Source organism: Halichoerus grypus, chromosome 2 (genome assembly GCF_964656455.1).
Source record: "Halichoerus grypus chromosome 2, mHalGry1.hap1.1, whole genome shotgun sequence".
NCBI lineage: Eukaryota > Metazoa > Chordata > Mammalia > Carnivora > Phocidae > Halichoerus > Halichoerus grypus.
Genome location: NC_135713.1, coordinates 103,301,729 through 103,323,147, shown reverse-complemented (window position 1 = coordinate 103,323,147; position 21,419 = coordinate 103,301,729). Strand labels below are relative to the sequence as shown.

Genomic DNA, 21,419 nt, shown 5'->3' with positions numbered 1-21,419 from the left:
CTCTCTCTCTGTCAAATAAATAAATAAAACCTTTAAAAAAAAAAAGTTGTACTTATAGCCTAAATTTGTTAAATACAAGATAAATTAAACTATTTCCATAATGTTTAGTTTCATTACTCAATGCAAAGACCCATCAAAATATTTTTCATTGTTTCCTATGAAATTTTATTTCATGCCTTAAGCAGCTTCACTTGAAGTGGCCTTTTTCTAGTACCAATTACTCTTCATCAACAAGGACGTCCCAGAGATTACTCAAGAAGAGAGTATGTAGAATGAGAACAGTCACTTGAAGAATGAACTCCAAAGAACACTTAAACTTGAAGCAGAAGAAAAGTAGCCCAAGAAGCATATGGATATAAACAAAACAGTGATGCATTCACTAATTCATAAGATAACCCATCCTATTTTTTATAAATCTACCTGTTGAACTCATCCCATTTTTTTTCTAAAATTACTTGCTGGTGAACTTTTCTTTGTATTAAGCTGAAACCTGCTGAAATACTGAAATACCCTGCCCCTGGTTCAACCTACGAGAACTACACAGAACAAATCGAATCTTTAATTTTTTTTAAAGATTTTATTTTTATTTATTTATTATTATTAATTTTTTTTAGAGAGAGAGGCAGGGGAGGGGCAGAGGGAGAGAGAGAATCCTAAGCAGACTCCCCACTGAGCGCGTGAGCCCATCTTGGGACTTGATATCATAACCCTGAGACCACGTCCTAAGCCAAAATCAAGAGTCAGACACTTAACCGACTAAGCCACCCAGGCACACCTTTAAAGATTTTTTTTTTAATTTTTTTAAAGATTTTATTTATTTATTTGACAGAGAGAGAGACAGCAAGAGAGGGAACACAAGCAGGGGGAGTGGGAGTGGGAGAAGCAGGCTTCCCGCTGAGCAGGGAGCCCGATGCGGGGCTTGATCCCGGGACCCCAGGATCATGACCTGAGCCAAAGGCAGATGCTTAACAACTTAGCCACCCAGGCGTCCCTAAAGATTTTATTTTTAAATAAACTCTACATCAAATGTGGGGCTCAAACCCACAATCCCAAGATCAAGAGTTGCATGCTCCATCAACTAAGCCAGCCAGGTGCCCCAATCGTTTTTTTTTTTTAATATAATAGCTCTTTAAATACTAGAAACAGTCATCTCAGTAATAATGATAGCTACAATTTGAGCAACTAATGTGTGTTCAAAGAAGTATTTAAAGAGGTTGGTTCATTTGTCCAAAGCTACACCAAAGCCCATATTCTTTCCACTATGCCAAGCTATATCCTCTATTCTGTACGTTTTCTAATCTTTAGACGAAACAGCCTCCTAACCCTTCACCTCTAGTCTTGTTCTTCTCTCAGTCAGTCTCCACAGGACTGCCAGGGTAATACTTCTAACACCCAAATCTGATCATGTGATTCCTGCTTAAAACCTTTCAATGGGTTTCTAGCACACTTAGGATAAACAAACTCTTTACTATGGTTTACAAGCCCTTTATGTCTTGGCCTTCCTTGTCACTTCAGTTTCATCTCTCAGGTCCACGCCTCACCCGTAGGAAATTCACCCCATCCCTCCAGCCCACATTCTAATAACCCGTTCTATGAACTGGCAATGACTGAAATGTGACATTCTACTTTTTGATTCAGGACTTTTGTAAATGCTGTTTCTTCTATATGGAACACTCCACCCACTGTTCCCTCTACTTCTCCACAGCTACCTTCTCTTTCTCCCTCAGGCCTCAGCTTAGAAGTCACTTCTTCCATGAAGCCTTCTTGGACCACTAATGTCTAGATTTGCTGTCCCTGCTATGTATTTCTATAGTACCCTAACACTGCCTTTGAATATTACCTTAAGACTCTTCAAATCTTATACAAGTGTCTAACATCTCACCATTAGCATAAAAACATCAGGCTAACCAAACAGCACAGAGTACTAGGCAACACGTGTGAATGAAAATTATACTATGGAACACTTGTGCTTGAAAATTATAACTATTACCTGGATAAAATAGGGTGGGGTTTTGTTCTCCTTCTAAGAAAGAATAATTTTACACAGACTTATATTTTAAGGACTTCTCAAAGAGCTTCCAACTATTGATAAGTGACATCTTTTTTTTTCCCACTGAAAAGGAAGGTAGTTTTTTTTTTCCTCTTTTCTTTTTTTATTGAAGTATAATTAACATATAGTTATATTAGTTTCAGGTATAGAACATAAGGATTCAAAAATTCTATATATTACTCAGCATTCATCAAGACAAGTGTGCTCTTAATCCCCTTTATCTATTTTACCCACCCCCACCCCCACCTCCCCTCTGGCAACCACCAGTTTGTTCCCTGTATTTAAGAGTCTGATTTTTGTTTGTGTCTTTTTTTTTTCCATTTTTTCCTTATTTTGTTTCTTAAATTCCAAATATGAGTGAAGTCATATGGCATTTGGATAGGTGACATCTTTTAAAAGAACTCTGGGGATTGCCCCTCAGGGGAATGCCCCAGACAACAAAGGGAGACCCATAGGGCTTAGATTCCTGGGCTTAGCAATCAGCTGTGCTTTTATTAATCTATATAGCACATTTCCATATAACATTTCATTTGAGAAAAGGGTCTTGCTGCTTTAAAAAGAAAAAAGCTGAAAATCTCTGATCCAGATAATCTCTAAGGTCCCTTTGAATCTAAATCTCTATGATTCTGTTTAGGAAAATTCATGTTAATTCATGGAAATTCATTATCATTCTATCATCCATAGGTGTCAGAAGAAAGACAGTGGCAATACAATACAATACACTTTGTAAAAGCCACACACTCACCTGAAACCCCACAATGAGAGTGATCATACAGATGCCGTTGCTGGAGGGTTGACTTTTTGTAAATAACATGAGGATGGCCATTTTCATAACTAAAATGTTTGGAATCCTCTGTGGTATTCTTTAATGGTTCAATAAAATATTCCTCATCTTCTGTAGCAATAACGCCATGCTAAAAGAAGAAGAAACAAAGAATTTAGCAAGAAGAATCATTTTAAATATCAATTATCATTACCATGAGTCAAAAATAAGTTGATACCTCTCCAAAAAGAAGTGAAAACACATGTTAATAGAAATTTAGTGGATTATCTATACCCAGCAAAACATTATATAAATTTACCTATACCTTAAAAAGGATGTTTAAAATCTTCTACATGCCATGCATGCCTTGTATTAAGCATGTCACATACATTATTTCCTCCAATCTTCCCCAAAACTCTGTGAGGTAGCAGAGACCTCCATGTGTTCACTAAGACCTTTTTCCTTTTCAAATTGTGCACACAGCTTAACTACATCCTCTGTATTTAGGGACAGCTCTGTAATTAAGTTTTGGTCAATAGAAAATGAGCAGAATACTATATGCCACTTTCAAGCTCATCCCCTGAAAACCTTCCCAAGGAAAATTCTCTATTCTCTCTGAAAAACTATCTCGGGGAGGCAGAAGCTGAAAGAGAAGCAATCTGGGTCCCTGACTGACTTCATGGAAAGCTGTCCAGCATAGACACGGATATGAAGGAGAAATAAATTTCTATTGTGATAAACAATGGACATTTTAAAGTTTATGTCACACCAATTAATATGTCCTTAATTGATATATATCCTATATATCTCCATTTTGCAGATGCAGTAACAGACTCAGAGGTTAAGAACTTCCCCAACATTATATAGAGATAAATGAAGGAGTTGTATTTCACACAAAGCTCTGCTCTTATTCATATGATATATTCCTTACACCTATTTACATAGCCAAGTGTTACTCAGCTCAACCATAGTTCCTTTTTAAACCTTTCCCTAGCCCAAATGGAGTAGCTTCACCCTCCTCGGAGCTCCGACAGAGCTTATTATTGGTATCATTTTTTTTTTTAATTTTATTATGTTATGTTAATTTATTTTTAATTAATGTCACACTTCTCTGCTACATCTCAAGTCTGGAAGCTATATTTACATTTGGTATAACTTTTCAACTGCATATTTTATCTTCCCAACTATACTATTTGCTTTTTTAAGGCAAAAGGTTATGTCTCTAAATCTTTGTATCAGTGATAACCATAGAAAGTGTCTCATATGTAATATGAAGACCAAATAAAAGTTGGTTGATTAAAAGAAATGAGATAGTAAAAGTTATCTGTATTAGAAATAAGAACTTCCATACTGGTCTATTAGTGTTTTCTTAAGTATGGCACACGTGAGGACTGCTCTTAATCCAACTAATTTATCCTGTAACACTGGGTGAAACACAAACTCTCTTGGTGTATTTCCTCAGCTGGAAAAATGAAAGGGTTGGTGTAAATTAGTGGTTTTAAAACAGCCCTCTGGGGAGCCCTAAGGGTTCCAGGGAAGTGCCCTCAGGGGATTGCCCCAGACAACAAAGGGAGACCTATAGGGCTTAGATTCCTGGGCTTAGCAATCAGCTGTGCTTTTATTAATCTATATAGTACGTTTCCATATAACATTTCATTTGAGAAAAGGGTCTTGCTGCTTTAAAAAGAAAAAAGCTGAAAATCTCTGGTCCAGATAATCTCTAAGGTCCCTTTTTTTTTTTTTTTTTAAAGATTTTTTCTTTATTTATTCATGAGAGACAGAGAGAGAGAGGCAGAGGGAGAAGCAGGCTCCCAAGGAGCAGGGAGCCCGATGCGGGACTCGATCCCAGGACCCTGGGATCATGACCTGAGCCGAAGGCAGACGCTTAACCGTCTGAGCCACCCAGGCGCCCTCTAAGGTCCCTTTTAATCTAAATCTCTACACTTCTGTCTGGGGAAATTCATGGTAAGTACCACATGTTTGGAAAGAAAGATAATACATAATTAGAGTTGCTCTAACTTATAGATGAAGTTAGCAGGCACCTACACGAAATGATCTAAAGAATGCAAAAAACAAAAAAGCAGGCCTTAGTCACTTCACATTATTTTCACCATTGTTTGCTTTACTTTAAGGATATGAGTCCCTAAATTAAATGCAAATACTGACAGGAATAACATAATATGCCATTAACACACTCTAATACCTGAGCATGAATTTCTCTACCAGGAAGATGAACAATGTGATAGCAAACTGAGCATGGTCCTACAGAAAAGAGAGCATGTATAAGAAGTTTTGGTAAGAGAGAACTGTAAGAAGTGGGGTCGAGAGTACTGCCCAGAAAGGGTAGAGCACTAAAGTCATACCTGGCTAACCTGTGGGCAGAAGGATGTTGAAAGGTCCCAGACAAGAAGTTCAGGTTGCTGGGGGAAAATAGAGTCAGTAGTGTGGTAAGTAAACAAAATCTCTAATTTCAAGTATGGAAAGACTTGAGAAAAAAATCCAGAGATTTTAAGTGTTAGGTACTCTGTAGGATGTTTATACACATTATCTCATTTATTCTTAATAGCTCTGTGAAGTAAGTAGTACTATCAGCTCCACTTTGAAGATGAGAAACACAGACTAAGCAAAGTTAAGTAACCAACTCTTCAATTGACTTTGGAGCTTAGATTATTAGGCACTATATTATAATTCCCTTATCCTCTGAGGTTTGTTTCTGACTTTACTTATTCTTTCACTAAGGATGTTCTGAGTGCCTGTCACATGGCAAGTACTATTCTAGGTGGTGGAGATACAGTAGTGAACAAAACAAACTTCTGGCTCTATGATGGAGCTTACATTCTGGTGGGAGGACCTAGATAAAAGGGATTCATTCATTAGATAAATGATCAATCAGGTAGTGTTAAGTGTTAAGAAAAAAAAAAAAAGCAAGGTAAGAGGACAGAGAGCAATCAGAAATGAGAGAATTACATAAACTGTTTAGGATGGTCAGGGACATCCTCTCTAATAAAGTGACATTTGTACAGAAACCTGAACAAAGTGAAGGAGCAGGTAAAACAGATATCTTGTGAAAGAGCAGATTAGACAGTGGGAATAACAACAAAGGCAATGAGGTATGAGCACGCATACAGTATTTGAGGAACAGCAAGGAGCTACTGGAGCTCGAGGGAAGAAAGGGGAAAGTGATTATGAAATTAGAAAGGTGCTGGACGCTAGATGATGAAGGACCTGAAATCTGCACATGCCTAGCAAGAGCCCTGCTCTCTCTCACGTCCTTCACCATCCCCACTCACCTCTACACGGTCTGCCTCAGGCCATCAGGATGAAAATCATCATGCCCCCTTTCCCTGACATGCCAGTCCCCACAAGAAGCCCAAGACCTATCCCCTGGATTCTATCCCTCCTCTGGTTATGTGCATCATGTTTTCTGACCCCATCTCATACCTCTCCCCTTTCACCATTTAAAACACTTCCATTGTGCCTTCTCAAACTCATGCTCAGCTTCATTTGTGAACGTTCACTTCATCTTGCTCAAACACCTGGGTCTCTCTAAATGACACTCTTTCTTCCCTGCAGTCCTCTGGGATGGTGGATCCTCTGCTTCCTCTCCTATATGCCTCCTATTGGACCAGGAGGTAGGGTAAGTGTCCTTGTGATTTACTGCCGTTTCTAAACAATTCTCACTCTCTTCCTCCTCTAAAACAAAAACAAAACACAAAAGGCCCTGCCAGCTTCTAATCTCATGCCATCACCAGGTTCCCTCTGCTACCGTAGCTACCTAATGACCCACAGGCACTTTCCTCATTCTTTCAAGATTTTAGCTTCTGGATCACTGTCACTTTCTGCAATACCACTCCTGAAATAATTGTTGATTTCACTATCTTAAGTCACAGGTTCTTAAAATTTATGTGTGTGTGCCCTGGATCCCTTTAGAAATCTAGTGGGGAAGAAGCCTAGGGACTACTTCTCAGGATAATATTTTAAGTACAGAAAAAATATATAGGATTATAAAGAAAACCATTGTAGTGAAATACCATTATCAAAGTATTTTTAAAAATGTAATATAAGAACACATATGGCTTTTTCTAATACTTTAAATAAAAAGATCTGCAGTGGATCTAAAAACTATCACAGTTTCACAATGGTGATTAACATAAATAGTATTTTGAAGAACCTGCAAAACTGTAACATGACATGAAAATATCTATAATTTCTATTGGGGTCAGCTATTGCTTTATTGGTTTGTTATCTATATTCATAATTGAAGGAAATGTTAAATTTCAGTTAAGAATTAGTAAAGATAAAGATGTCATTTATCCCCGTTTCAGTTCACAAACCCCCCAAATTCCATTCATGGACCCCAGGTTAAGGACTACTGGCATATATGGTTCCTTGAACCCCTGCTCTCTCAATACCTTGACCTGCTCTCCATCAAATACCTTATCATTCACTTTATCTTAGATTCATACCCATAGTCAAACCCTGGAGTTCAGTATTTTCAATACTTGCAACCCTGCCAAAATCTCAATTTCAAGTATTCCATTCTTCTATCTTTCTAGGACTATCCCTCTAGTATCCCACCTCTATGAGATAGTCCTTTTATACCCACCAAGACCTCATGATTCTACCACTTTTTCATTATCCTCCACCTACTTCATGTCCTCACTTCCCTCCTAATCCAACTTCAGTTCCACCTTCAATTCCCTTGCCCTTTTCTCCCTTCACAGAATTTCTTTGGCTAACCCACAACTCTGATCCCAGTTTTGCTCCTCTGGGCCTGCAACCTTGCAGCTTCATTTAGCCAGAGAAAAATACATTGAGATGCTGACTAGTCTCACTTTAAATTCATAACCATAATCTCAACAGTGCCCTTAATGCTTCATGGCAATTATACTATGTTTCTCTAATATATTCAGTATCCAGTTCTCCTGGATAAATATTCCATACTTTCTCGTCTCCTCTTAATCCCCTAATAACTCATCTTGCCATCTTCCATTCCGATAAACATCGTACAACCTCCTGCAAACTCCTACAACACAAAGACCTACCTGCACCTCATGATCATATAATCTTTTTTATTTCCTCTTATTATAGATGAACTTGAGAAATTTTCCTTCTCTCTACATAATCACTCCCATCTTTATCAAACAAAACAAAACCTCCTCTGATTCCACTCTGCCTTTAGCAACTGATCATTTACTTTTTCAAAGACTTTAAAATATCTATGTACATTTTTCTCCCATTCCTTTTCAAACCTACTCCAATCAGGTTTTTGCCTATTTTCCATATGCCGCCGTAACTTTACCACTGCTTTTGTCAAGGTCACCAACAACCTCCTCATTGATAAATCCAATGGTCAGTTTTCAGTCCTCTTATTTTGACTCAGCAGCATTTTTCTCTTGAAATAAATTCTTCCTCCTCTTAGCTTCTAGGATATTTGTCTGGTTTTCCTTCAGCTTCCTTACCCCACTGTTCTTTGCTGTCTCTTCAACATCTTTCTGACCTCCCTAACATCCTGGAGTGCCCAAAGGCTCAGTTCCTTAAACCTTTTTTTTTTTAAAACCTCTTCTTTATTCTCTCTATATTCCCCCCCTCCCCCAAGCAATTTCATATAATCTCCTGGCTTTAAATGTCATCTCTATATTGATGATTCCCAAATTTATAACTCCATGATTCATGTCTCTCTCCTGAATTTCAGACTTGCATATCCAATATCTTACACAACATATCAAGTTTAACATGTCCAACTGAACTTAAGATATACACCTCCCCACAGTATGGTCCTCCTCCAGGTTTTCCATCTCAGTTAATGCCTGAGTCTTTCTGATCTCAACTCATGGCTGCTTTCTTCTAGTTGCCCAGGCCTCAAGCTTGGAGTCATCACTGATTTAATCCTGTGTCCTCTAAAAATCTACCATCTGGCCCCCAGTTCTCTTTCTAACCTCACCTTGCATTACACTTCCTTTCTTTCACTGAGTTCCAGCCAGGGCAATCTTCTTGCTGTCCCCCAAACACTCTTAGATCACATCTTCATACTTGAAGATTTCCACCTGGAAATCCTCTTCTTCAGATGTCAGCGTCCCTTCCTCATTTTCCTTAGGTCTTTATTCAATATTTTTTCCACCTTAGAACTTATCATTATCCAACATACTGTGATTTTTATTTATCTGATTGTGTATCTCCTCCACGAGAATGTAAGCTTTGTGATGATAGGAATTTCTCTTTTGTTCACTGTTGTACTCCTAGCACCTAGATCAGTGCCTATTATATATAGGTACTTACAAGTATTTGGTGAATGGATGAGTGAACAAGGGAAAATATAGAAAGGGAACTATGGACATAACTAAGAAATAAGAACAAAATATAAAGAAATGAACAATCAAAAAGGAAAATCTCTTGAAAATCAGGAGTATGACTGCTTGTAATTTTTAAATCAATTGAAGGAAAAGAAAGCAAAGTTGGAGAAATCTCATATAACTTAGAACAAAAAAGAAAAAGAAGGAAAAAGAGAAAGACAAGGGAAGTAAAGAACCAATTACAAAAAGGCAGGGGGTGGGGAACAGGAAGAGAAAATTATTAAGGAAATAATTTTTTTTTTAATTTCTCTAAGCTGAAGGTGTGTCTTTACATTGAAAGCATCCATTAAATATCAAATAAGGATAAGGAAAGAAGATCCACAGCTTAACACATTATTATAAAATTCTTAAAATAGGAAGGATAAAGAGAAGATCATATCACTTTCATTGAGGAAAAATCTTAGGAAAGAAAAAGAAAAGAACAAGAAGCAGACTTCTATCTGCCCCCCCAAAATGAATCAATGCTAATTTTTTAAAAGATCTTTAAATTTTTTCCTAAGACATAAAACCATACTCATAAATTTGATGCCCCATATTTCCCTTTCCCAATTCCACCATCTATGGTTCTGAAGGAAAATGATTTTGGAAACCAGAATTCCACATCCAGCTAAATTAGTAACCAAATATGAGGGCAACATAAAGTAACTTTCAAATAGGTAAGGACTCAGAAATTCTACTTCTCAGACACATTTTCTGACATAATTACTTGAAGATATTCTCCAATAAAACAAGGATGTAAACTCAGAAAGAGGAAGATGTAGAACTAACTAGGAAAAAAGAATCCCAAGATGAGAGATGTACAATAGCTCAAGAAATTAACCAACAGATTGGAAGAAAAAAAAATGCCTCCAAAGAAGAATGGAATATATTCCAAACAATAGATATAAAGACTAAGGAAATGGATAATACTGAACATTTGGTAAAAAAAAAAAAAAAAAAAAAAATCATTTTTTTCACAATAAGACAAAATAACAGTAATTAGAAACTCCAGAAATACAAAACCTGGATAAGAAAGCCATGGTTCAAATATAACACAAACTAAAATGTGACATTATTTTGAACAACTGACAAACAGTAATTAATATTAGGAAGTCTTTTCCTTTGAATGGGGCAAGGGTTGTAATACTGAAACGATGGGTGAGGAATTATGAGGAGAAAACGCTAATTATCTCTACATTGAAATTATTTTATATAGAACAATTACAAACAGAATTGGTTAAAAGGGCCTTTGAGGGGTACCCGGCTGGCTCAGTCAGTAAAGCATATGACTCTTGATCTCAGGGTCATTAGTTCAAGCCCCACACTGGGTGTGGAGCCTACTTAAAAAAGTGGGGGGGGCACTTTGAAAAGTGGGATTTTTAAAAAAACATGTTTCAATATTACATTTGATTAAAAATGAAACATAAAACAAAATAAGAATAAAGGCAGGAGTTACTAAGTCTGGTGGGCAAAAGTGTGATGAGGAACTGAGTATTTACATAGTCTCAAAGTATCTGTTCACAAATTCCTTATTAGTTGCCAAGGAGAAAACAGTAACTTCAGTGGACAAACCTGGCACACCATATCTTATAAAACCAAAAGTAGTCAACATGGGCCATGCAGTTTCAATAGAAAGCAAAGTAAAACAAAAAGGTGTTAACAAACAGAGGGAAAGAGCAAGAGACAGAAAGTCTTAATAAAGGATAAAGAATAGATGGGTGACCTATTATTACTGTGAGGAAAGACATTTACATTATGAATTTATTTCCCCATCAGAAACTAAAAATTATAACATCTACTTACCAACCCAATACAGTTGCTTAAAGCCACTTTAGTTGTACTACGTTGATCTTGCAAATATCCTGTGTAATGACAGTTGTCTAAAAAATCATGTTTCCACTGGGGTCCATCTTTCCCCCAATATTCTACTGTAAAATGTTTGGACACGAAATCTGTGTTGAGAGTCAAGTTTAGGTGAAAGTGCTTGCCATAGGCTGAAAGTTTAAAAAATAACTTAGATACTGTCTGCTGTGGATCGATAGGGTCCATACTCCGTCTTCTCCTGGAGTGTTTATCATTTTTCACAGTAAAGCTGAGAAAAGCTCCATTTTGATCAACCCTTATTGGAATAGTTAGCTGGTAGTGTTCTAGATAAGTCAGGAATTCCTCTTTGTAATCACAAGGCAGAGAATCCAGAAAAAACACATGGAAGAAAAGAAAATTTAACAGAACAAAGAAGTAGCAGTATAAACAACAAAAACTGTATCAGCATCATTATATGTGAGGTATGAACAAAAACTGTTATATTAAACAAAATGAAGCTTAAAATCTAATGATGAATTATGTTCCAATTATTTCTCAAAATAGCATTATTTTAAAATTAGTTTGGAAGACTATTTTTCTTTTTTATATTTATTTCTTACTGGATTCTAAAAGCTAAATTCTTATAGGAAATATGAATATCTTATAGTGAAATAAAAAAAACAGTGAAAAGTACACATATTTAAAATAATAGAATTTAGCTCCGGTAAAATATGTTTGTTAAAGTTTTCCAAAGGAGTTAATATCGAATTTCTACAGCCTTGTAGAAATATTTTTTAAATCATCAGTTGGAATGGAAAATACAGAAGCCACTTGGGAAAACAGTCTGGCAGCTCCTCAAAAGGTTGAGCATGGAACCACCACCCGACCCAGCAGCTCCACTCCTGGATATTTACCTGAGAGAAATGAAAACACATATCCACACAAAAAGTTGTACATGACTGTTCATAGCAGCATTATTCATAATGGCCAAAATGGAGAAATAATCTGAATGTTCATCAAATGATGAATGAATAAATAAAATGTGGTCTATTCACACATGGATTATTATTCTACACAGAACTGATATGTGTATGACATGAATGAAACTTCATAATAACTGCCTTCATTATTAAAGTTCATTATCTAACGTTTTAAAAACATTATACTAAGTGAAAGGAATCAATCACAAAAGACCACATATTATATGATTCTTTTGTAGGAAATATTCAGAATAGGAAAATCTCAAGACAGAAGTGGATTAAGGCTGTTTAGGGCTGGGGTGGAAAGTGGTTTGGAGAAAATTTGGGAGTGACTGTTAATGGGCACAGGGTTTCTTTTGGGGTGTTGAAATGTTCTAAAATTGATTGTGGTGATGTTTGCATAACTCTGCAAATATACTATAAACCACCTAATTGTGCACTTTAAATAGGTAAATTATATCGTATGTTTATTGTATCTCAATAAAGCTGTTAAAAAACATTAGATTGACAAAAAATTTAGAGGATTATTACACATATTTTCCTCATTTGGGTATACTTAATATTTCCAATCTACCTTCTTAACCACATCTTCCTTTAGTGAGGTTTACCACTAAGGGAAACCAAATGTCTGTCCATTGCCTCACTGTCTATACATGGAGTTCTCCCACAAATATAAATTCCCATGAGAGTATGACCAAATATAAATAAATTAAAAGACAGTATTTATTTCACTTCTTATAAATAAGAGTTCATACTAAATGCTACAGCTTTATTAATAAACTTTGAGAGCCACATTTTATACATATAGACTTCTAGACATATACATCAATGTATAAAAGCCTTGAAAATCTGGCTCATCTGCACCAAAATATTATTGGTTACCGTACATTCATGGGAGGGCAATCAAAAAGGTATTTTAATAAATCTATAAGGATTGGACATGTCCATGGAAAACAAAATGTCATTCACTCCAGGGATCTCTGTTAAGATATTTTCTATGATATAAAGTTCAATTCTATAGGGTGCCTGGTTTCAATTCTATGGTGGCTCAGTCGGTTAAGCTTCTGCCTTTGGCTCAGGTCATGATCCCAGAGTCCTGGGACAGAGCCCCCCATCGGGCTTCCTGCTCAGCGGGGAACCTGCTTCTCCCTCTCCTCCCAGCTCCTGCTCTCTGTTGCTATCTCTGTCTCTCTGTCTTTCAAATAAATAAATAAAATCTTTAAAAATAAATAAATAAAGTTCAATTCTATGGATTCAAATTAGGGACCCATGGATTAGAGTTTGAGAAGTTGAACTTCTTAACACTCTTACTCTTTTACTCAGATTCTAGTTCTTATATCAGAATTCTTAAGTTTGGAAAGTATTTTTTCACTAAGGGTCCATATTAGAGGGATCTCGTATCAGAATATGTACCAGTTTCTTGCTCTTTTATAACATAAACCCTTGGATTCCTTTTGAACATGACCTTGCCTGTAACCCTTAGCAACAAATGAGCTTATTAAAGCTTAGGATTCAAAAGAAGAAGAGGTCCAGGTCTATCATCTTCTAAGAAAGACCAGTCAACTCTAAAATACACTAGATGTTAAATACTAGTATAACAAGTTAGACTACTTAGAGCCCTCAAGATTTAGGAAACTAGCACTGAATTGACGCAGTCGGCCTCCACTCCTATCACTACATATCCCAAAGAAAATGTTCACCCAAACTAAATATTCAGAATCTTTTCTTGTCAAATTAATAGCAATAGTTTTTTGTCACTTTCAAAAGCAGGACTCCTACCTTGAGAACTGTATGAAAGCCTGTGGTCACTATGAAATTCCGATGAAGCCATGATGAGGCTCAAAATCCAGGTCAACGTCTTCCACAAAATTTCCATAATTTAGAAAACTGGATGATTTTTTTGGAGGGCTACCTATGTGCTAGAGAGTCAATACCATACCAAAATCGAAGCATAACAATTTTATTTCTTTAAAATTTCTTGCAAATTAATTATTAGATGTTCCACTGTTTAACAGGTACTTTTTTCCAACATCCCATACTTTCTTCTATATCTGGATTCATTTTTTTCAATCCAATAGGAAAAAAAGAATGATGGTAAAATTTTCATAAGCAAAGCATTTGGCTGATTAGTTACTAAAGTATGGCCATTTTTTAACCTAGAAAAACAAAAAAAAATTTATGTTAAATGAAAAATATCCTGTAGGGACAGAACTATATTGCTGAATGCTTGCCAAAAGACAAAGACTACAAAATGATTTAATATAGTTAAATTAGACTGTTGTTGTTCTTTATAGTCTAAATAAACATTCACAAGACTAAACAATCAGAAACCTAAATGGTAAGCAGGTTAATGCCAAAGCTACTTAATAATCAAAGAAAGAATCTGAAGTGGAATCATAAAAATTATTTTTTTTAAACTTTGAAGAAAACAATGTGTGGGTACAGTGACTAACCTCCTTTCGATAAAATAAAAGGTAGAATGACTTCACAATCAAAATTCATTTTATGTAAGGGATAAACAGTATATGATCCTATTCCTTAACATGCTTTTTAGAACACTCATATTCAAGACTGATCTGTTGCTTTATGAGACACTTATCATTTTTTCTTAGAGTATATCTACAAATATACAATGACATTTAGCAGCTGTCTGCGAACACTCAGACACTAGCACAAACTAAACTTCTAAAACTTTAAACCATATTTACTGAAACCCTTGATTTTATCTGTAAGTCTTATATGACTTAAAAAGCAACACGTATGAGAAAACTTCAACTATCTAGAATGTACTGATAAGAAAAGAAATTCATTTTCTGAAAAGAAAAGAATTTTCAAAAATTCATTTCAGGTATCACAACAGATTTCCTCTCCTATCTCATGTACTTTCTTTTTGACTCACAACCTCACTCACAGTCCACGAATTTACTTTTCATACAGAATGCTAACATATGTGACTACCTGATTTCCCAGCACATAGTATTTTAGAAGAAGAAAAGAGCAAAGGAACTAAGAAACTACATCACTAACAGCAAAAAACTGAAAAAAAGAAAGACAAACTAAAAATCAGTTGTCGAACCCTAAAGTAATACAGTTTGGGGTACAGGCAAATGGTCCTTAAATAGCTTGACAGTTCCTATTGTGTTATAGCTCAATATCTGATATTCAAAATACTGCCTGAGTCAGGAATAAAAGATTAAATTGTTTTTAATAAGATAACTTACTACTAATATAGAGAAGTACTAGAAAGATTTTCATACCACATCCCCAATATATAATATTGGGATTATTTAATAAATGTTTACATATGCATTGGTTAAAAAAATGAGTAAATGAATGAATAGTGATTAAAAGAAAATCACTTTAGGCATATAAAAAGATATGTGTAGTTAATTGGAAAATCAATTTGTGTGGAATACTTCATTCCCTATGGTGTTAGAAATATTGGTTATTACAACATATAAAGCAACCACAACCATTTAAAACTTCTTCCATCCAAAAATTAATTCATCAACAAATATGCTTTACTATGTTCTTAAAATGCTGTTATAACAACATGAGGATACAGAAAAGATTAACACAATCCTTGCCCTTTGGGAGTTCATAATCTAAGCAACAAAGAAAAAAATTCAAGGCAGACTGACATTTGCCATAATAAATTTAGGCATTGAGGAGATCAGCTGAGGGAAATGACTTCTGAATCAGAGAAGGATGGGTCAAGAAAAGCTTATTTAAAAAGTGGCATTTGAGATAGGCTCTGGAAGATGAACACAATTTCACAGTTCAAATTGATGGGGGCAATCATTGCAAATTAAAGAAATAGATTCTACAAAGTCTAGATAGCAAGAAAAAAATGAAAAATCATTTTAGTAATAATAGTAAGTTTGGTTCCTATGGAGAAGACTAACAGGCAATATCTAGAAAGTTAGTTTAAGGTCAGACCAAAAATGAAGAGAACTTTAAATATATTACTTCTTTAGTATTCACAACAATCTTATAAAGTAGATATTATTGCCCCTATGTCTGGCAGCCTCTAAGATGGCCCCAGTGAGCCTGCCTCCTGATATCTACACCTCTGCGTAATTCCCTTCCCTTGGGTAACTTGAGAAATGTTACCAATAAAATATTGAGAAAATGTCACTTCAATGATTAGATTATAAAAAATTCTGACTTCTATCTTACTAGTAGACTCTCTCCCTTTTGGTTTTGATGAAGCAAGCTGTCATATGGAAGGGCTCACATGGCAAGCAACTGAGAGCAGCCTTCAGATAACCACTAGCAAGGAACTAAGGACCTCAATGTAATGGCCTGTGAGAAACCAAACCCTGCCCATTAATATGTTTAGAAGCAGATCCCTCCCCAGTCGAGCATTCTTTGGTGACCTAAGCCCATGCCAACATCTTGACTGCAGCCTCATTAAAGACCCTAAAGCACAGGATATAGATAGCCACGTCATGCCCAGTTTCCTGTATCAGAGAACTGTGAGATAATAAATGTGTGTTGTTTTAAGCCACTAAGTTTATGGTGACTTTTTTTTTTTTTTTTTGCAAGAATTGATAACAATACAGCTCCCAATTTACAGATAAGGCAATTGAAACTCATAGTGGTCAGACAGCTAGAAAATAGCAGAGCCAAGAGTCATACAGAAGGCTATCTGGCTCTAAAGTCTAAATTCTTTCTACCATATCATACTTCCAGTTTAAGGCACTCTAACTTAAATATTCAATAGTAGCCCCATGTAACCACTGTCAAATAATATATTCATAATAAATGGTATAAATTAATTAATGTGAATAGTTTTAAGCAACTTTACACACTATAATTGTTTCATCTCAAAATTATTTCCACAATGATTTAGGCAAGACATATGCTTAGTCAGGCAAAAATCTATAAAAATCTTTTAAGTTACACCATTAGTCAATAACAGTAAAGAAAAGAATCCAGTTATCTTGATTCCTAACCAACTTACATACAGTGTCCATATTCCAAACCTTCCCATAAGATATTAAAGTGTAACTGTCACTTCATAAACAAAATTCACTCTTCAGATCACTTGAGTGTTTTGCATAATAATGTCTGACATTAAATGAGTCCCTCATATACCTTAATCTTCCTCTAAAGAACATATAATTAACACATTAGAGGTCATTTCTGTTAGTGGTGATATATTTATATGACTCCTTCATTCTTTTTTCCTATTTTCCTGGGTTCTGAAACTAATGACAAACTTAAAGTTGTCTGGGTTTAGGGAACAACTATTTTCCCCTTAAGAAATTTCCTGCTCTTCAGTTTTGTAACCTCCACTCTTACAATTATTACCACTGTCCAGTAAACGCCCAAGTTAAGCAAGCCAGTAGCATTGAGAGAAAAAGTAATATGTAACTACTTGGCCAGAAGTAGACTAACATTTGATTTAAGGACTTGTAGTAAAAAGTGGCATTGGTGCATAATAGAAAGAGCAGGAGCTTTAAAGTTAAACCAAAGCCTGTTTCCACCACTAGCTACAGTATCTGGCACATGGGCACTCAATAAATTTGAGTTTCTTTCTCCTTTCTCACACCCTCCCTCACTCCCCACTTTTTTCTCAATCCTCCGGTGCCAGTGAAGGAACTTAAATAATAAGTAAATGAGTTGGCTCAGGTCAACTAAAATCAACAACAACTAACATATCAACCTCTCTTAGTTACCTACACAATAAAAATTAATAGTTAACCTACTTTCTGACACCTGCTCAAGAGGTTAATCTGGATATTATAAAGAAATATGTATAAACACTGACTTTTTCAAACGTAGTTTCCATAATTCAAACCAACATTAAAATATTATATAATTGTCCATAAATCATAATGTATTAACTCTTTACATTGTATAGGAGAAGCATTATTACGTTGTGGAACGGATAAAGGCTTTGAGTCCTGGCTTGACTCCAAGTTACTTAACCTCTCTGGATGTGTTTCCTCATCAATAAAACCAGGATAGTAGTATCTACCTTACAAAGACTTGTCGATTAAATAAGATTACACATGATGTAAAGTGTCTGCACCCTTTACTTTAATGGCTAAGGAAATATTAGCCCTCTTTCCTCCTTATCTTACTCATCACTTTTCAAAGGCCTTCCTTCAAAAATAGTTTCATGTTCCTCCTTCCCCCCAAAATGTGGAATAGTTAAATATGATGATAGGAATCAATCAATAACATTGTCTTGTCTTTTAGAGCAAATAATAAAGAATTTAGGTCATGATAACTGGTCTTACAAATATTTTAAATTTGAAAACTTCCATTTTACTTTGATTTCACATATGCTTTTTTTCCTAATACAAATGTACGGGCCAGTAAAGTTAAGGGATCATTTACCTGCTTCCATGGATCAAAGGTACTAGCTAAGTGGAAATAAGATCAGACAACTTGCTCTACAGTTACTGCCTCAAGTAGTCTCCCTAGTTGAAGGGTTCTTACTTGTCTTTTTCCTCTATCATCTTTACTTCCTACTCAAGTGATCTGGGAGTAGTCAAGGTAATAATTTCCTCTCATGAACTATTATTATGGAGCTAAAGAACATGTATAACATCCTACTCAACTTCTTTCATCCATCTTAACTCCGGTTGTTTATTTTAAGGCTGATTTGGTCTTCACAGAGGAAGCAACAATACTGTGTTCCCTTCACGTATTTCACTTTTATATATGAAAATTAAATTCTCATTTCATTTGCCATTTATTCTCTCAACAAACATTTAGTGTCACCTACTATATGCCAAGAACACTACTAAGCTGTAAGTACAAAGGTTTCCAGATCATTTATAAACTTTGTGAGATTAGTGTCCCAAGGTGTAGTTGAAAACACTCAAAACTCACCTATGAAGAAGAGCAAAGGAGCCCAAAGCAAAAATACAAAACATCATTCTACAAAAATCAAGCCCCAAATTACATATAGTCTCAAACTGTTTTTTCCAGATGGCAAGTATAATACCTTATCTGTATTATAACTTCTCTCCTGAAAAGCAGAAACACCTTTTTCTTCTGAGGCTATTACAAAATGTTGATAACCACCTGTCTTTTGGTAGAACCAAGAGAATTATCCACCTCTTCTGCTTTTTCTTCTTCCCCCAAGAAGGTGCTATTAACTTTTTTAATATGTTAACTCTCTTTATTTTCTCATAAAAGTCACACACAGGGTAGGATTTGGCATAAAGGCCCACCCTAAACCACTAGTAGCTACTAGTGGTTGCTAAGGAAATGAAGAGGAAGTGGTAAGAGTAGACAAGAGTAGAAATTAATCTTACACATATTGGCCCAGACATGAAAAGTATTAAAATATTTCAGGTCTTGAGGTTAGAGGTTTTTCCCCTTGAGCATCACAAAAATATTAGTACCACAAGACAGATTTCATTTGCTGCCATTTGTGGCAGATGAATGAGTTTGATTTGTTTGAAATCAAGTTATTTTGCCTCTATATGCTATTCTACAAAAATCCAAAACACCAATGATCACACTTAAGCACGAAATTAATATAAACCAGAACTGCAGTTACCGCTTTGGTGAAACACAGGAAAACAATTATTTCCAAAATTAATTTTCCTAATTTCCTTCAACTACACCAGTTTTGAGTTACATTTCTTTCCCTGTCATGAATTTAAAAAACTGTCATTCCTACATTTTAGTCTAATCAACATAAGCTAAAAAAGGAAAGAAAGAAAAGAAAATTATCACGAGAAATTTGAATATAAAAGAATATGTTGAAAATCACACTCCAGTGTCTTTTATGGTTCAGTTTCCCCTTTCCTCCTCCATTCTGCACCACCCCACCCCCCCATCCTACTTCACCCAGACAGAGGGTAACAGTCTGAGCTGCCCTGGTTGAGTTGATCCTAAAGTTAACATTCAGCAGCCCATTTCCAGACAGCAGCGCTAAATCTATTTGGATAAAACGCGTGTGACCCAGACAGTTGGCATTTGGCCCAAACGCGTTGCACCGGCAGCTCAAATAAAAACAAGAGTAAGAAACTCACTCTCTTGTTCCCTCTCAGTGCGCTTTTTCACTCTCTTTGCCTCTAGTACAAGGAAAGAAATTACCAAAGACAGGAATTGTAGTACACATTATCAGAAGGCAGCTTTCCAAAAACCCCTCCAGCACTCCCAACTGCCCCCCCCAATCCCTGAACTTTGATCTCATATACCATATATACAGACATACCCAGATATTCAAGGCTCCGGAGGGTTATGAGTCTAGCACGTCGTCCCAAGTGGCCAAAAGTAAATCAAAAACACACGCTTCCATCTCTTTGATTAGCCTATTAAAAGCTTAACATATCCTAGAGCATCGGGGCTATAGCGAGCACATTAATTCTGCCCTCTGAGCCCAGGCATAAAATATGCACTTGTCTGACTACTTAAGACACTGACATGAAACTATAAAAAGCAGAAGGTTTTTCTTTAAGAAAACTAGAAATCAGTTTAAAATATACATCATTATTACTTTCCCAATTACTATTTGGTGATTAGTTAAAAGACCACAATAATAATAATCAAGTCATATTTCACAAAACATGTCTATTCGTATAATAAACGTGTATTTTTTGCATCATAAAATACTTGCAAGACCCAGATTTCTCCAACCCCGACTAGTCTGGAGTTAAAAAGATTTCTATCTGTAAAATGAGTTCAGTCAAGCTCACTCATTGCCATTAAAAACACACACACACACGCACACGCACACATACACACAGAGAAAAAGTTTTCTACGCGTTATTCAGAAGACAAGCAAAGCACAAGTTTTAATTAAAAAAAAAAAAAGCAAAAACGGTTTCATTGAATATTGTTAAGTCTTCCTTACCGTTTTCATCTTCAAATTCTGATAAAAAGTAAGTTTCAAACAATAGAGATTGCACTGGACGACTCACGTACTCTCTCTCCTTTTTTTTTTTTTTTTTTTTTTTTTCTGCCCCCCTTTGCAAAGCCACAGCAGTCAGTTACTTATTCTGCAGCCAGAATAAAACCCTATAGTCTGGCTAAACTGGGCTTTAGAGAACGGACTTTCCGATTTGGCAATAAAAGAGATGCCATCAACACATCCAGGCTATCATCCTGAGATGCTGCTTTTGCAAACCCCCTTTCTCTCTCGACCCCCCCTCTCCAAAAAAAAGGAAAGGAAAAAAGAAAGGAAGGAAGGGGGAAAAAAGGCTTATTGGGGGTGGAAGTGGTGCCCTCTCTTCCTGGACAGCTTAGTGCCTTTGCTATGCAAATAACATGTGAAGAGCATCAAAAGGTATCAAGAGAAAAGAAGACAAGAGGAGCAGGAAGGGCAGCAAAGTTTTGTTGAAGTAGCCCTAGATCTCACTACCGGCCCCCAGCCAACTTGAATTGCAGCAGGAGAAAATTTTGGCAGCTTTTCCTCGGAGGCAGAGCACACTGACGTCAGTCTGCAGATGTGCCGGGCTGCGTCGGGTGCGCATGTGTCCTGGGTCGTCACGTGGAGGGGGAGGGGAGGTAGAGGTACA

General features: G+C 36.0%; 1 protein-coding gene across 1 annotated transcript in view; it reads right to left on the bottom strand.

Moving 5' to 3' along the window:
* The window catches only part of ADAMTS6 (ADAM metallopeptidase with thrombospondin type 1 motif 6), a 295,911-nt gene extending 274,492 nt beyond the window's left edge, over window positions 1-21,419 (bottom strand). The window contains exons 1-4 of the mRNA XM_036117447.2: window positions 20,756-21,419; window positions 13,708-14,084; window positions 10,949-11,313; window positions 2,796-2,964 (exon numbers count right to left, since the gene is read on the bottom strand). Coding sequence (XP_035973340.2) covers window positions 2,796-2,964; window positions 10,949-11,313; window positions 13,708-13,804 — 631 coding nt within the window. The 5' untranslated portion in view covers window positions 13,805-14,084; window positions 20,756-21,419. The remainder of the gene's footprint in view (window positions 1-2,795; window positions 2,965-10,948; window positions 11,314-13,707; window positions 14,085-20,755) is intronic.